General features: G+C 40.0%; 1 protein-coding gene across 1 annotated transcript in view; it reads right to left on the bottom strand.

The window, feature by feature from the left end:
- The window catches only part of LOC106570400 (CUB and sushi domain-containing protein 3-like), a 725,317-nt gene that overhangs the window by 505,962 nt on the left and 201,383 nt on the right, over window positions 1-17,972 (bottom strand). Inside the window, 1 exon segment of the mRNA XM_014142665.2 lies at window positions 7,698-7,892. Coding sequence (XP_013998140.1) covers window positions 7,698-7,892 — 195 coding nt within the window.

Below are 17,972 nucleotides of genomic sequence, written 5' to 3'. Positions count from 1 at the left end.
GCTATTTTGGCATTAATCGCATATTAGTCGCATATTAGTTTGCAAACAATGTTTTAAAAAACAACATATATATATAATTGAGTTAATAAAGCCGCATACAAACATGGTCTCTTTTTTGTTTTCTTGAGTAAGGCTGCTCCAAAATGCAGGTGTTTCAGCCTAGCTCAGAGCTTTCTGTGGTGGTGGGGCAAGCCAGCAGAAAATACAGAGCATTGCGCCATGATTGGCACAGTGTTCTGTCACTCATGGGTACACTACATCACCACCAAGTCTAAGGGTAGAGCTCTAAAATTCTAGCCCCTTGGGTGCTGCCATAGAGTTACATTAGAAGTGCCCATCCAAGAACGCTCAAGGTCATTGGCCCCAGATAAATTTATCACGTTATATCTACAGTAGCTTTGATTGGACAAGTCGACAATCTACTGGCAAATCCTTTTTAATCCTTGTCATATGAAGAGAAATTCTAGATCAATTGTATTGGTGCTCATCGGCCACTGGACATTAACATTACACAACAAGTTGGAAATTGAAAATTCAACAATGAGTGGTTTGGAAGGAATCAGTGGCTAACTGCAAGCATTGCAAAGAAATCATTAGCCTGCTATTAGACTGCAAAGATTAAGGGTCTCTTTTCCTAGTTTAAAATTATAAACATTCAACATTGGCCATGCTGTCAATGAAGCATGATTTGTGCTGCTCTCAAAACAACTGCTAATTCGGAATTGCAAAATCTGACTTTAGTGAGTCCAAGACAACTGGGAACTCAGGAAAAATGAGCTATGACTGGGAAAATACATTTTGAACTTTCATCCAACTCGGAATTGTAAATCTGGAACTTGGACCTCTTTCTAGAGCTACGTCCTGAAGATCACTGATGTCATCATGATTCCATTTTTTCTGAATTCCCTGTTGTCTTGAAAGCACCATAAATCCAGAGTAAATCCAGACTTTGATGACAAAGTTTGATGACAAAATTTGACCACGAAGACTGCCATGCCAAATTCCTGTTTAAGTGAGCACAGCTCACTTGATTGCTTCTGCATAAATGAGATATGTATACTGTAGCTAAGAAAGTAATACTAAATGTATGCTGTGTAGTAAGCTGTTAGCAGCACATGTGCCTCACCCTTATAATTTAGTCTATTTTCACCTCTTAATTTCACCTACTGTTCTGACTTGGTGGTGCACATGTAGCCTATAACCTGTTTTTGAGAAATGTAATCATCGAATATTGTAAGAGCTTTCATTGTCTGCTTATATGCCCCCTTCGCCTAATACCTTTTTTGCACTATTGGTTAGAGCCTGTAAGTAAGCATTTCACTGTAAGGTCTACACCTGTTGTATTCAGCACACATGACAAATACATTTTGATTTGATTTGATTTTAATTTATCCTACGGTTCTGACTTGGTGTACAGGGAGAAAACTGTAAGAACGGCCCATTTCTGAATTCTGTCCCTGTACATTTCAAAAGTGTTGAACAAATAGTTGTATTGACTACGTCCGTGCTAGCTCGCTCATTAATGTCTTAATCGAAATCGCCACTGCATAGCAGGGCTATTGGAATGCTGTGAATTAAGAGGTTGTAAGTTCAAATCCGAGGTGAGGACATGTTGAATATTAATTACTGTATATACAAACACGCACAATATAATCATGTATGTCAACTTGTTGAAAATATTGCATGTTAAAAGCACTGTGTTTGTGTAACTAGTTCTATAGTCTTTTTGGGGGGGAGGGGGTAAGATGCTCAAGTAATAATTTCTAGTTGAATGAACATTATGAGACAATTTGAGTAAACACATAATTTTAAGTTGATTACATTTTTGTGTACGTTTTCTCAATTTGGAGCTACGTTTGGGCCAACTAAACATACTAAGTTTAGGTAACACTTTGACCGAAAAGTTGAGTAACCAAAAAAAAGACTGTGGAACCAGTTACTTAATAATACAGTACTTAGTTTAAACTTTTTTTTACAGAGCACACACACACACACACACACACACACACACACACACACACACACACACACACACACACACACACACACACACACCAGTGTGTATTTCCCATTCAACTCCAAGCCAATCTAATTTGGAGTTTTGTCAGTGTACGTATTACTTTTCCCCCCTCAAACATTCATGCAAGGCAAATGCCCATCTTATAATGTCCAGGGAATGGGTAGTTGGCCTTCAACTCAGCAAAATAGTCTCTCATTTCTATTTGAGGGTTGAAGAATGCCTGCAAAAAATCAATTTGTACCGATGCCAGGTTCTTGGCAGGCATCAGATCAGCCATTGAGATTCTCATCACATTAGCCCTCAGCTAGTGGCTCCCTGGCCCACTAATATACAAAGAGCACAAGCCCCAGTCAGAATGTACATTTCTAGATGATCTTCCGAATGTTCGCTTGTGGTTATGCATAAATTGCTTTACTCTAGATAATTCACCCGTCCGATTGTGATGGAACCGATGGCCTCCCGCCTTCTACTAAAGATGTGGAGGCCATTTTGAGTTCTTCTATTTAAACAGGAAATTATTGGTGATTGAATTCCAGATGTAAAGAGGTATCACATGATCTGATCTGGGACAACAAATTGCAGGCTGAGCATCTATTAAGAGCATGTAGGTTACGGTTCAGTTTTGTGTCACACAACTTCCTGAACACATATGTGATTTGTGATTGACGCTTGACTTCTGTCACGGCATTCCACTGAGCTAAAGTCACTTAGTACTTATTCACTACCAGAAGTCACCCTGGAGGATTGTAGAGAGATTGAAATGCAGAAAGAATGGACTACAATGTGAATAACTTATTCACAACCAATGTCATGAGGACAATATGAACATGATTGTATTGTACAGTATACAGTATATTTAACATCCTGTATACACATGTTGCATCCTAAATGGCACCCTATTCCCTTTATAGTGCACTACTTTTGACCACAGCCTCACTTTACTCTGTGCTTATTCATAACCACATGCTGAATGACCATAGGCCGACACAGATAATAGGTTCGTAATGCCGATGGATCTGGGTTTATTTTCCCTTTGACCCGCTACCCTTCCAATTTCACTCACTGAAATGGTCCAGGCTTGCTACTCCAACCAATTTCTTTTTAATTTCACCTTTTTCTAAACAACCTTGTTCAATTACGGATCACTTAATGGTTTATTTTAATATGCACTTATTTGCAGGATGGCGTTGCATTGCCGGAGGGAGGGGTAACATTAATACTTATTATGCAATTACTCCATTGACTGGGGCTATGGTAATTCTATCCAGTGTGCATCAGACAGAAGGGAAAGATGATGCACGTTGCTTTCATCTCAGACTCATTATTAAGGACATATCAGGCGGAGGCACACGGCTGTCTATGAAGAGGCTCTTATTTGAAAACGGTCATGGATAATGCACATTATAATTGGCCCCAACACAGGAACAATAAATCTGGATGTGTTTAAAGCAAGTGCAGCGGATCACAGGCTTCTTCCTCTGTATGCTGATGGTGTATGTGTGCATGTTCCTATATGCTGATAATGTCGTGGTTTATGAATAACTTTCCACAGCTCTTATGGAAAATATCCTGTCTGCTCACAACTGTGATTCTATTCTGTGTCTAACTGCCATCGCAGTTGACTCACAGCGGCAGAGGAGACAGCCTTTGTCTCATGGGAAAATGGATTCTGTTTTCTATGGATGCCGCTCTGAAATACACTATATATAAAAAGTATGTGGACACATCTTCAAATGAGGGGATTCGGCTATTTCAGTCACACTTGTTGCTGACAGATGTATAAAATCGCGCACACAGCCATGCAATCTCCATAGACAAACATTGGCAGTAGAATGGCCTTACTGAAGAGCTCAGTGACTTTCAACGTGGCACAGTCATAAGATGCCACCTTTCCAACAAGTCAGTACGTCAAATTTCTGCCCTGCTTGAGCTGCCCCGGTCTGTTAGTGCTGTTGTGAAGTGGAAACGTCTAGGAGAAACAACGGCTCAGCCGCAAATTGGTAGGTCACACAAGCTCACAGAACAGAAGTGCGTAGCACGTAAAAACCGTCTGTCCCCGGTTACAACACTCACTACTGAGTTCCAAACATCAGCACAAAAACTGTTCTTCAGGAGCTTTATGAAATGGGTTTCCATGGCTGAGCAGCCACACACAAGCCTAAGATCACCATGCGCAATGCCAAGCACGGCTGCAGAGGTGGAAAGATGGCGCCAAAGAACATGGCTGACGTTTTACGTTCTCCCAACCAATTGTGCTATTTTGTTAGTTTTTTTGCATTTTCTGTAACTTATTTTTTTACTTATTGTGTACATAATGTTGCTGCTACCGTCTCTTATGGCCGAAAATAACTTCTGGACATCTGAAAAACAATTACTCACCGCGGACTGGAAGAAACTTTTTCATTAACGAGTTGACAAGAAGGACATCCTGCTTTCACTGGAACAGGCCCAGATCCCCCCCTTTTGCATGAAGAAAAGATGCAGGAAAAGGGGATGCAGATCGGGCGGCCTTCTGAGAATCCGTAGGTGAGTGAGTAAACTCCCACTGCCATCCGTTCTTCTTGCTAACGTGCAATCATTGGAAAATAAAATTGATGACCTACGTTTAAGATTATCCTACCAACGGGACATTAAAAACTGTAACATCTTATGTTTCACCGAGACGTGGCTGAACGACGATACGGACAATATAGAGCTAGTGGGATTTTCCATGCACCGGCAGAACAGAGACGCTACCTCTGGTAAGATGATGTGTGTCTATTTGTCAATAACAGCTGGTGCGCGATATCTAATATTTAAGAAGTCTTGAGGTATTGCTCACCTGAGGTAGAGTACCTTATGATATGCTGTAGACCACACTATCTACCAAGAGAGATCTCATCTATGTTATTCGTAGCTGTCTATTTACCACCACAGAACGAAGCTGGCACTAAGACCGCTCTCAACCAACTCTATAAAGCCATAAGCAAAGAACAAAATGCTGACCTAGAAGGCGGCGCTCCTAGTAGCCAGGGACTTTAATGCAGGCGAACTTAAATCGGTTTTACCAAATTTTTTACCAGCATGTCACATGTACAACCAGAGAAAAAAAATCCTAGACCACCTTTACTCCACACACAGAGATGCATACAAAGCTCTCTCCCGCCCTCCATTTGGCAAATCTGACCATAATTCTACCCTCCTGATTCCTGTTTACAAGCAAAAACTAAAGCAGAAAGTACCAGTGACTCACTCAATACGGAAGTGGTCAGATGACGCGGATGCTACACTACAGGACAGTTTTGCTAGCACAGACTGGAATATGTTCCGGGATTCATCCAATGGCATTGAGGACTACACCACCTCAGTCATCAGCTTCATCAATAAGTGCATCACCGCCTGGTATGGCAACTGCACGGCATTTGACCATAAGGCGCTACAGTGGGTAGTGCGAACAGCCCAGTACATCACTGGGGCCAAGCTTCCTGCCATCCAGGACCTATATAATAAGTGGTGTCAGAGGAAAGCCCATAAAATTGTCAGAGACTCCAGTCACCCAAGTTATAGATTGTTTTCTCTGCTACCAAGTCTAGGACCAAAAGGCTCCTCAACAGCTTCTACCCCCAAGCCATAAGACTGCTAAACAATTAATAAAATCACCTCCGGACAATTTACATTGACCCCCCCCCCCTTTTGTACACTGCTGCTACTCGCTGTTAATTATCTTTGCATAGTCACTTCACCCACACTTACATGTACAAATTAACTCAACTAACCTGTACCCCCACACACTGACTCGGTACCGGTGCCCCCTGTATATAGCCTCGTTATTGTTATTGTTATTCTTAGTGTGTTACTTTTTATTATTACTTTTTATTTTAGTTTACTGGATAAATATGTTCTTCTTTAACTGCACTGTTGGTTAAGGGCTTGTAAGTAAGCATTTCACAGTAAAGTCTACACTTATAGTATTCGGCGCATGTGACAAATAAAGTTTGATTTGATTTGTATAGCTCACCGCCATTGGACTCTGAAGCAGTGTAAACGTGCTCTCTGGAGTGATAAATCACACTTCACCATCTGACAGTCTGATGGGTGAATCTGGGTTTGGCGGATGCCAGAGGAATGCTGCATAGCGCCAACTGTAAAGTTTGGTGGAGGAGGAATAATGGTCTGGGGCTGTTTTTCATGTTTTGTGCTAGGCCCCTTAGTTCCAGTGAAGGGAAATCTTAATGCTACAGCATACAATGACATTGTAGATGATTCCGTGCTTCCAACATTGTGGCAACAGTTTGGGGAAGGCCCTTTCCTGCTTCAGCATGACAATGCCCCTGTGCAAGCGAAGTTCATACAGAAATAGTTTGTCGAGTGGCCTCCCGAGTGTCATAGCGGTGTAAGGCACTGCATCGCAGTTCGATCCCAGACTGGAAGACCTATGAGGAGGGGCACTACTTACTCAGTGTGGTCCAGGTTAAGGGAGGGTTTGGCCGGCCGGGATTTCCTTGTCCCACCGCGCTCTAGCGACTCCTTGTGGCGGGCTGGGCGCCTGCAAGCTGACTTCGGTCGCCAGCTGGACGGTGTTTCCTCCAACACATTGGTGCAGCTGGCTTCTGGGTTAAGTGAGCAGTGTGTCAAGAAGCAGTGCCGCTTGGCAGGGTTGTGTTTTGGAGGACGCATGGCTCCCGACCTTCGCCTCTCCTGAGTCGGTAGGGGAGTTGCAGCGATGGGACAAGACAAACTACCAATTGGATATCACGAAAAGGGGTAAAAGTGGCAAAAAAAATATATACAATAATAGTTTGTCGAGATCGGTGTGTAAGAACTTGACTGGCCTGCACATAGCTCTGAGCTCAACCCGATTGAACACCTTTGGGATGAACTGCGAGCCAGGCCTAATTGCCCAACATCAGTGCCTGACCTCACTAATGCCCTTGTGGCTGAATGTAAGCAAGTCTCTGCAGCAATGTTCCAACGTCTAGTGGAAAGCCTTCTCAGTTGAGCGGAGTCTGTTATAGCAGCAAAGAGGGGACCAACTCCATATTAATGCCCATGGTTTTGGAATGAGATGTCTGAAGAGCAGGTGTTCACATACTCTTGGTCATGTAGTGTATGAGTTCTCACATACTGGAAAATGTTACCAATAAACTGTTTGAACATTTTTCAAAACTCATAAAACTATCCACTCTGGGACTATCCAGATGATAGGATGGTGTACATAGTCAGAACGCTCTCTTACGGTGTGCAAAACCCTGACAGATACCTGGCCACGCACATGCATGTACTCCTTGTCTCTCTCTCTCACTCTCTCTCCCTCTCACACCCACACATTTTCTCCTCATCAAAAGGTTACACAAAAACACAAAAGGGACACAGACATGCACACAGAAACTTTCACAGATGAACACCCACAGAAGCAAAGGAAACACAACCACATTTGGACAAATGTATTACACATCTGCCATACACACAGCCTACTATCTCTACAGACACACTCCCATAACGTTAGCATGCAGCTGTCACTGACATTATGACACACACACACACACACACACACACACACACACACACACACACACACACACACACACACACACACACACACACACACACACACACACACACACACACACACACACACACACACACACACACACACACACACACACACACAATAACAGGCCAGGGCATGGACTCTCACCTCTGCAGATGGGCACAGGGAAGTCCCACACAGCACCCTTCTCCGCATTGGTGACACAGGTGAGCTGGGGGTGCCCGTCCAGGACGTACCCAGTTACACAGCTGTAGTGGATCTTGTCCCCCACGTTAAAGCGTGTCCCGACCAGGATGCCTTTGGGAGGTACCCCGGGGTTTCCACAGGCACTGATCTGCAGTTCTGATGGGGACAAGAGGGGAGACAGTCGTTATGCACACATTAAGTACCCGGTTGTGTAAGAAATTAAACATGGTTGGTTTTCTCTGCTTCTCTCCCCCTCCCTTCGTTCTCTCCGTTTACTTATCTTTCTCTCTCCCCTACTTTCTCTCCCTCCCTCCTTACCTCGTTCTCTCCCCCTCTTTCTCTCTCCATCCCTCCTTCTTTCTCATGTTTCTCAACTCAACTGAGTATCAAGCCAGGCGGAAAATGGCAGCGGCTCCCTCACTGCCATTACATGCAGTTCAGTGCTGCATTCACATGGAACCTGACTGCACATCTGAAGGTAGGGACACAGTGGAAACAGCCAAGGGCATTCACATTGTGCTGGGAGGGTTGGGTTCAGCTTTAGCTTCATGCTGGGAGAGCAAGACAAGATAACCATATACTGGCTGAGAAAGAAGATACTGTAGAAAAATGAGAGATGTGTGCAGTATTTGAGTGAAAAAAGAGTAAAAAAGATAGAGAAGATACTGAGACAGGAAGAAGAGATATATATGATTCAGAGAGTTAGAGATAGAGACAGAGAAAGAAAAAGAGTGAGTGAGTGAGAGAGAGAGGGAAAGATCTAGAGAGAGTGAGAGAGAGAAAGAGAGAGTGATATATATATATAGAGAGAAGAGAGAGACACAGAAAGAGTGAGTGAGATATATATAGTAATATATATATATATATATATAGAGAGAGAGAGAGAGAGAGAGAGAGAGAGAGAGCGAAAGACAGAGAGCGAGAGAGAGAGAGGATTGCCAGAGTAGACCAATAGAAGTACAGCTATCCATCGCTGGTTGCTCCCATTATATTCCAGTGTGTCAGCCAGCCAACTAATGCTCAGGCGAACAGTTCTCAGTGGATTTGCTGGGAAATGACTCTTATTACCAATAAAACACATTGTGAACACTGGGAATAAGAAAGAGGGGAATAGTAAAAGTGTGTCTGATCATGGAGGATACTATCTTGAAATCAGTCAGAACATACTGGAATCCTCTTTTCTGTGACTTTAGAGCAAGGCTTTGGGGCAAAGAAGAAAGTGTCTGTTCCTTCTCTTCACACTGCCAGGGGGAGGGAACATGGTCTTTCTACGTAATACACACAGACACACACACACATACTGTACACACACAGTTAGCCGAGGGACACACACAGTGACAGACATGATGTCTGCAGGTATCGGCGTGCCAACTTTATTAATTTAATAGTGCTAATTACCTTGGTCCTGATGTTGTAAAATAGCCTGAATGAAAACAGACTCATTAGGCTAATAGCCAGCGTGTGTCTTCCTTTTTAACAACGGGAGATCATCATTAGTCTCATATACCTAAAGGGTGTGAGTGTGTATGTGCGTGCGTCTGAGTGTGTCGGTTAGTGTGTGTGTTGGCTTAGTGGTGGATGGGCTCAAGAGCTCATGGGCATGAGGTAGTAACTGCAGCACAATTTGCAACAGCTCCAATTGTGACCTCTTCTGTTTTATTAGAATGACTTCCATTGATGAATAGGGATATTTATATCATGGTTCTGAATGACTACCATTGTCGACTAGGGATATTTATATTATGGTTCTGAATGACAACCATTGTCTACAATGGTTATTTATACCATGGTTCTGAATGGCTACGATTTTTACTAGGATTATTGATATAATGGATCTAAATGACTACCATTTTTAGCCAGGTTATTGATATCATGGTTCTGAATGACTTCCATTCTCTACTGGGGTTATTGATATCATGATTCTGAATGACAACCATTATCTACTAGAGATATTGATATCATGGTTGTAAAATACTACCATTGTCTATTAGGGTTATTGGTATCATGGTTATGAATGACTATCATTGTCTGCTAGGGATATTTAAATCATTGTTATAAAAGACTACCATTGTCTACTAGGGTTATTGATATCATTCATCTGAATGACTCCCATTGCCAACTGGGGTTATTGATATCATGGTTCTGAATGCTGAATGACTACCATTTTTATGAGGGTTATTGATATCATGGTCCTGAATTACTACCATTGTCCGCTAGGGTTATTAATATCATGGTTTTGAAATATTACTATTGTCTATGAGGATTTTTGATATCATGGTTCTGAATGACTACCATTGTCTACTGGGGTTATTGATGTCATGACTCTGAATGACTACAATTGTCTGCTAGGGTTATTGACATTATGGTTCTGAATGACTACCATTGTCTACTAGAGATATTGATATCATGTTTCAAAATGACTAAAATTGTCTACTAGGGTTATTGATATCATGGTTCTGAATGACTACAATTGTCTACTAGGGTTATTGATATCATGGTTCTGAAATATTACTATTGTCTACGAGGGTTTTTGATATGGTTCTGAATGACTACCATTGTCTACTAGGATTATTGAATTTATGGTTCTGAATGACTACCATTTTTACTAGAGATATTGATATCATGGTTCTGAATGACTTCAATTGTCTACTAGGGTTATTGATATCATGGTCCTGAATGACAACCATTGTCTACTAGGGTTATTAACATCATGGTTCTGAAATACTTCTATTGTTTACTAGGGTTATTGATATCTAGGTTCTGAATGACTACCATTGTCTACTTGGGTTACTGATATCATGGTTCTAAATAACTACCATTGTTTGCTAGGGTTATTGATATCACGGTTCTGAATGACTACCATTTTATCTAGGGTTATTAATATCATGGTCCTGAATTACTACCATTGTCTACTAGGGTTATTTATACCATGGTTGTAAAATACTACCATTGTCTACTGGGGTTATTGATATCATGGTTCTGAATGACTACAATTGTCTACTAGGGTTATTAATATCATGGTTCTGAAATATTACTATTGTCTACGAGGGTTTTTGATATCATGGTTCCTAATGACTACCATTGTCTACTAGGATTATTGAATTTATGGTTCTGAATGACTACCATTTTATCTAGGGTTATTAATATCATGGTCCTGAATGACTACCATTGTCTACTAGAGATATTGATATCATGTTTCAAAATGACTAAAATTGTCTACTAGGGTTATTGATATCATGGTTCTGAATGACTACCATTGTCTACTAGGGTTATTAACATCATGGTCCTGAAATACTTCTATTGTCTACTAGGGTTATTGATATCATGGTTCTGAAATATTACTCTTGTCTACGAGGGTTTTTGATATCATGATTCTGAATGACTACCATTGTCAGCTAGGGTTATTGATATCATGGTTCTGAATGACTACCATTGTCAACTAGGGTTATTGATATCACGGTTCTGAATGACTACCATTGTCAACTAGGGTTATTGATATCACGGTTCTGAATGACTACCATTGTCAAATAGGGTTATTGATATCACGGTTCTGAATGACTACCATTGTCAACTAGGGTTATTGATATCACGGTTCTGAATGACTACCATTGTCAACTAGGGTTATTGATATCACGGTTCTGAATGACTACCATTGTCTACTACGGTTTCAATGGTCTATTTAAACCACAGGGATATCAATGGAGAGAAAATGAAAGAAATAAACTGACACAGAGAGAGAGGATAAGAGAGAGAGAGAGGGAAAGACTGTGGGAAAGAGAGAGAAAGAGAGAAAGAGAAAGAAATAGAGAAAGAGAGAGAGAGAGAGAGGGGGGGAGAGAGAGAAAACAAAAAAATAACTGACACACACGGTCCTCTAGCTCTGTGAAGAAGTTAGTGATGCATTTAGTTTATAATTCACAAATAGAAAACCATACACTTGAAGAAAAACTTCAGGTGGGATTTGATAAAGGTCACAAATCTTCTCGTCTGGGTAGATAAACTAGCGTGACAAACAAACGTGCCTGAGAGCTTTAACAGTGGCCCTGCCTCACCTCTGACACTGTGTGTGTTTGTGTGTTTGTGTGTGTGTGTGTGTGTGTGTGTGTGTGTGTGTGTGTGTGTGTGTGTGTGTGTGTGTGTGTGTGTGTGTGTGTGTGTGTGTGTGTGTGTGTGTGTGTGTGTGTGCATGCCTGTGTGTGTGTGTGTGTGTGTGTGTCTGTGTGTGTGTGTGACATAGAGATGGGCCTCAGAGCAATTTAAATGAGGAGAAATACAGCAGCCTTTGGGTTTATTCTACAAAATACTATTTTCCAGAGAGCATAATATTAATATTTTCATATTGGATGAGTCTGTTCTAGGATCAAAAAGTAAGTAGACATAAACTTTTCTGTCACATGGAAAGGGGACTTTACATCCTTTAACACAACTTTAGATAATTCACCAGACTATGTGCTATGCAGTGGTGTAAAGTACTAAAGTTAAAATACTTTAAAGTACTACTTAAGTAGTTGTTGGGGGTATCTGTACTTTACTTTACTGTTTATATATTTGACTACTTTTACTTTTACTTCACTACATTCCTTAAGAAAATATTGTACTTTTTACTCCATACATTTTCCTTTTCCTTAACACCCAAAACTACTCGTTACATTTTGAATGCTTAGCAGGACAAGAAAATGATCAAATCATGCACTTATCAAACTAACATCCCTGGTCATCCCTACTGCCTCTGATCTGGCGGACTCACTAAACACACTGGCTTCATTTGTAAATTATGTCTGAATGTTGGAGTGTGCCTCTGGCTATCCGTACATTTTAAAAACAACAAAATGGTGCAGTCTGGTTTGCTTAATATAAGGAATTTGAAATAATTTATACTTTTAGTAATTACATTTACGTTTGATACTTAAGTATATTTTAAAACAAATACTTTTAAATAAAGATCAGTCTTTAGATGGCTAAAAGAAAAGGAATATAACATATACTGTTTACAGGAAACTCATTCTACATCCTTGATGAAGTTGCGTGGAAAAAGGAATGGGGTGGTGAAATAATTTTCTATCATGGACAAAGGAACTCAAAAGGTGTGATGATATTAACTAATATACATTTCGATCGGAATTTGTAAATAGTCAAGAATGATTCGCAAGGAAGGTGGATTTTTTTGAATATGAAAGTGGACGAAAAAGGGATTTGGCTCATTAATCTTTATGGTCCAAATCAGGATGATCCATACTTCTTCGAAAATATTTATTACAATTTATTGAATTGTAATATTGAATATTGAATTTACAAATGATCAAATCATTATGGTGGTAGACTAACACTGTGTTAAGTACCTCAATGGACAGTAAAGGAAATAACTCCACAAACTATTATCACCGTGTCCTTAAGGAAATCACAAATATTATGGACACATTAGAAATAGTGGATATTTGGAGACTAAAAAATCCTGACCAAGTGAGATATACATGGAGGAGACTTAATCAAGCTAGTCGTCTTGACTACTTTCTTGTCTCTTTCTCTCTTGCATCAAAGGTTAAAACAGTTTTAACAGGAGACAGAATGCGATCGGATCATCATCTAATTGGCCTTCAAATAATAGAATTTCCAAGTGGACAGGGATATTGGACAGTTTATCAAAGTTTACTGGAGGACAATTCATTTTTAACGAAGACAAAATAATTTATAACTGAATTTTTCCAGTATAATATAGGTTCAGCAAATCCCCTTATTGCTTGGGATATCTTTAAATGTACCTTCAGAGGTCATTCAATTCAATATTCATCAATAATAAAAAAGCAGTTTCTGGCTAAAGAGACAAGACTAACAAGGGAAATCCATGAACTAATAGTACAGATAGATAGCAATAAAAACGATACTACGGAGATACAAAATATGTTAGAGGAAAAACAATAAGAACTGGAGGAACTGATTCAAGAACAATCTAATGCAATCTATTACAAAAATAAAGCAAACTGGATGGAATATGGATAAAAATGCACCAAATTCTTCCTGAATCTCAAAGACAGGAACTCTAACAAAAAGAATTTGCAGAAACTCATTACTGAAGAGGAAGCTACATATTTTAAGCAGATGTTCTATTTACCATCTCATCCTCACCAACTGAATGATGATTACTGTAAGGAATTCTTTCCAAATAATAAAATAAATAGAAAATGTATAAATGTACAGAAAGATTCCTGCGAAGGCCAAATTACTGACAAATAACTTTTAGAGGCTATTAACATCATGAAATGTCTAAGAAGCCAGGCCGAATATTTAAAGTGGATTTCGAAAAGGCCTTTGATAAAGTAAGACTGGATTGTATTCATAAATGCATGGATTTTTTCAATTTCGGTGATTCTCTTATAAAATGTGTAAAGGTAATATTTAACATCCTTAGGTGAGAGTAAAAAGCGGCTACTTCTCAGAGAGTTTTGAATTGTCAAGAGGTGTTGTCACCATATCTATTCGTTATGGCCATTGAAATGCTAGCTATTAAAATCAGATCAAATAACAACATTAAAGGATTAGAGGCTTAAAAACAAAGGTGTCCATGTATGCCGATGACTCAAGTTTTATATTAAGTCCGCAAGCTAGATCCCTGCAATGTCTCATTAAAGATCTAGATAACTTTTCTGGACTCTCTGTACTAAAAACTAATTATGAATTAAGTGTACAATATTACATATTGGATCTTTAAAAAATACAACTTTTACATTACCCTGCAGTTTAAAATGGGTTGACGGTGAAGTAGACATACTTGGCATTCATAAAACAAAAGATATAAATGAGCTCTCCACAATGTTTACAAATTGCCTTTTTGCCTTTGTGCAGAATGCCATGTCTAATTTTCGATTAACTGAAAATTATACTTTTTTCAAAGTATCTCTCTTTTTCAAACAAGCCTTGCAGAGCTGGCTACAATTTAAATTTCATACCCCTGAAAGGATATAACAAATATTAGAAGAAATATTATGGCTAAGCTCAAATGTGCTGGTTGATAAAAAACCTGTATTTATGGGAAAGATGTTTGAAAAGGGTATTTTGTTTTTAAATTATATTGTAAATTGGAATGGTAGAGTTATGTCTTTCATGGAGTTATCAGAAATGTATGGGAAGGTCTGCTCAATCCAAGAGTATAACCAATTGATTACAGCATTACCACAAAAATTGAGGAGGCAGGTGGCAGCGGGAGGAGGTAGGGAACTGGTCTGTCTGCCCAATATAAAGGATCAAAACTGGCGGAGGAATAAAAATAGCATAAATAGGAAAGTATACCAGTTTCATTTGAGGACCAGGATGTTGACAGCTGTGCCATACAGATTGCAAAATAGTTGGGAAGAGATTTTTGATGTACCGATTCCATGGTACAGGGTGTATGAGTTGATAAATAAAACGACGCAAGAATCAGGACTCCGTGCTTTTCAGCTAAAATGATTATATACAATTCTTGCCACCCGCAAAACACCAGTCTCAACATCAACAGTCAAGAGGCAACTCCAGGATGCTGGCCTTCTAGGCAGAGTTGCAAAGAAAAAGCCATATCTCAGGCTGGCAAATAAAAAGAAAAGATTAAGATGGGCAAAAGAACACTGACACTGGACAGAGGAACTTTGCCTAGAAGGCCAGCATCCCGGAGTCGCCACTTGACTGTTGACGTTGAGATTGGTGTTTTCCAGGTAGTATTTACTAAAGCTGCCAGTTGAGGACTTGTGAGGCATCTATTTCTCAAACTAGACACTCTAATGTACTTGTCCTCTTGCTCAGTAAGGCACCGGGGCCTCCCACTCCTCTTTCTATTCTGGTTAGAGCTAGTTTGCGCTGTTCTGTGAAGGGAGTAGTACACAGCGTTATACGAGATCTTCAGTTTCTTGGCAATTTCTCACATGGAATAGCCTTCATTTCTCCAAACAAGAATAGACTGATGAGTTTCAAAAGAAAGTTATTTGTTTCTGGTCAGTTTGAGCCTGTAATCGAACCCACAAACGCTGATGCTCTAGATACTCAACTAGTCTAAAGAAGTTGTATTGCTTCATTAATTAGAACAACAGTTTTCAGCTATGCTAACATTGCAAAAGGGTTTTCTAATGATCAATTAGACTTTTAAAATGATAAACATGAATTAGCTAACACAAAGTGTCATTGGAACACAGGAGTGATGGTTGCAATAGTCATTTACAACATTAACAATGTCTACACTGTATTTCTGATAAATTTTATGTTATTTTAATGGACAAAAAAATTGCTTTTCTTTCAAAAATGGATAGAATGACGGTCAAAGATAAAAGTATAAAATATAAAGTCAGAATAAAACATAACTAAAAGTACATTTGAATGACACTGTGAGGGGCAGTGTTTTTACAGCTAATGCTGGTTTGCCTGAGGCTGATGCCGTGCAGGTGTTTGTACACATGTATATACACACACTCTTATTCAAATGCACACATGTGCACATACACCGACACACACACAGGTAAATAGTGCCATACATGCACTCAAACATATTCAGTTGGCCTTGCTGTTAAGTTTTTTGTCCTTGATGTCTTTGTTGTTTTTTGTATTGTTGTTTTTTTTCTTCTCTTTTGTTCATTTGTCGGTCGTTAGTGCATTGGGGAAGTGGGTGGAATTATTTTTATTTTTTATTTTTATTTATTATTTTATTATTTTCGACTGTGTGGGAGGGTCTCGGATGGTTGAGGAGCAGCTCTTGGGGAACTGTGGGGGGATCTTGGAGGGCTGGCGGTTGGTAGTTTGGGCCGGTGGCTGATGGATCGCTGGTTCGGATCCCCATTTTTGACCTTGTGGGAGATCTGTCGACGTGCCCTTGAACAGGGCGTTGACCCTGGTTGCTTCTGTGTGTCACTCTGGATGGGAGTCTGTTAGATGACTAATGTGATGCAGTTGTTGAGCGATTTCACTGCAAGTATATTGTATGTTTTAAACATTCAATATAAAAATATATATATATAGGCAGGCAGGCAGGCCGGCCGGCCAGACAAGAAAGCAGGAGAAAGTTGGCCGATTCGTCTTTTTAGAACACCAAGGGCACCAGCCTTTTGATCAGGTAGAATTTTACTGAGGGACATTTTCATTTTCTATTAAGGTATCGTTACTTTTAATCAAGTATGACAATTGGGTACTTTTCCACCACCGGTGCTATGTATGTATTATGCAACAAAAACATAATCTGTATGTTGCATTAATATGTAATAAATGCCCACGATTTAATCATTAAACAGTCACTGTTTCTAAAAAGGCATTCTGACCAGAACTATACTCGTTGGCTGCCTGGCAGTCACTGAAAGGCAGTGAAATGTATTTGAAGAAACTTGCCAAACCGCTCAACTATGCAAAGATGGAGAATTTAGGGAAGAAGTCCATTGTAGTTTAAGTTCTTTGACATCTCCTAGACCTGCAGTTTATCTCTCCAAATGTAAAATTAATGACGACATAAAGATGAATTGAGCTCCCTCCCAAGGTAGAAAATTAGGTGTAGAGAGATTTATCATCTATGGCAGAAGTATTCATGCGAGCACTGCCTCCAGTGAATACGCAAAGTTTACTTTAGATTGGGAACGAGACCGTTTTAGAGCTCAACAAAGAAATGGAAAAGTCTGGGCCTGAACTACTCAACACCTTGAAAATGGTATACTACCATCAATATTTGACTTTAAACAACCATATTCTTGTCATCATTTACCCTGAATAGTACTAAGACAAAACCATAAAGTACATTCACAACTATTTTAGCAGTTTATGACCAGCTCTTGACATTTTGGCAATCCAGAAAGACTCAAAAGGGACCATGCCTTAACCGCAGGAAAAATAATTGTAAAATAAATAACTTCATGGTGCCCTTGGTGTTCTAAAAAGACGAATCGGCCAACTTTCTCCTGCTTTCTTGTCTGGCCTGCCTGCCTGCCTACAGCTATGCACTGGAGTAGGGATACAGTAGCTGGAGTGCTAGAGATTCAACCTTGGGGGTTGATTGTGTTTCAAAGGGAGATGGGGCTTTAGCAGCCAAATTATCTGTCCCTCTCTGGAGAATGCTTATCTGAAGAGTGCTAGTTCCAGCCTCCAGTAGTCATCCATCTTCATCTTACTGCCACAGCTCTGCTCTCTGATAGGCTGATAGGCGGCTCATAGACCCAGGACCTGGCCAGGACTCTCCATCCCACCACGGTGCCAGACAGGGTATTTTCCTCAATGTTCCAGCCTTCCTGTCCAGAC

Source organism: Salmo salar, chromosome ssa14 (assembly GCF_905237065.1).
Source record: "Salmo salar chromosome ssa14, Ssal_v3.1, whole genome shotgun sequence".
NCBI lineage: Eukaryota > Metazoa > Chordata > Actinopteri > Salmoniformes > Salmonidae > Salmo > Salmo salar.
This window is presented reverse-complemented; position numbering and strand designations above follow the sequence as displayed.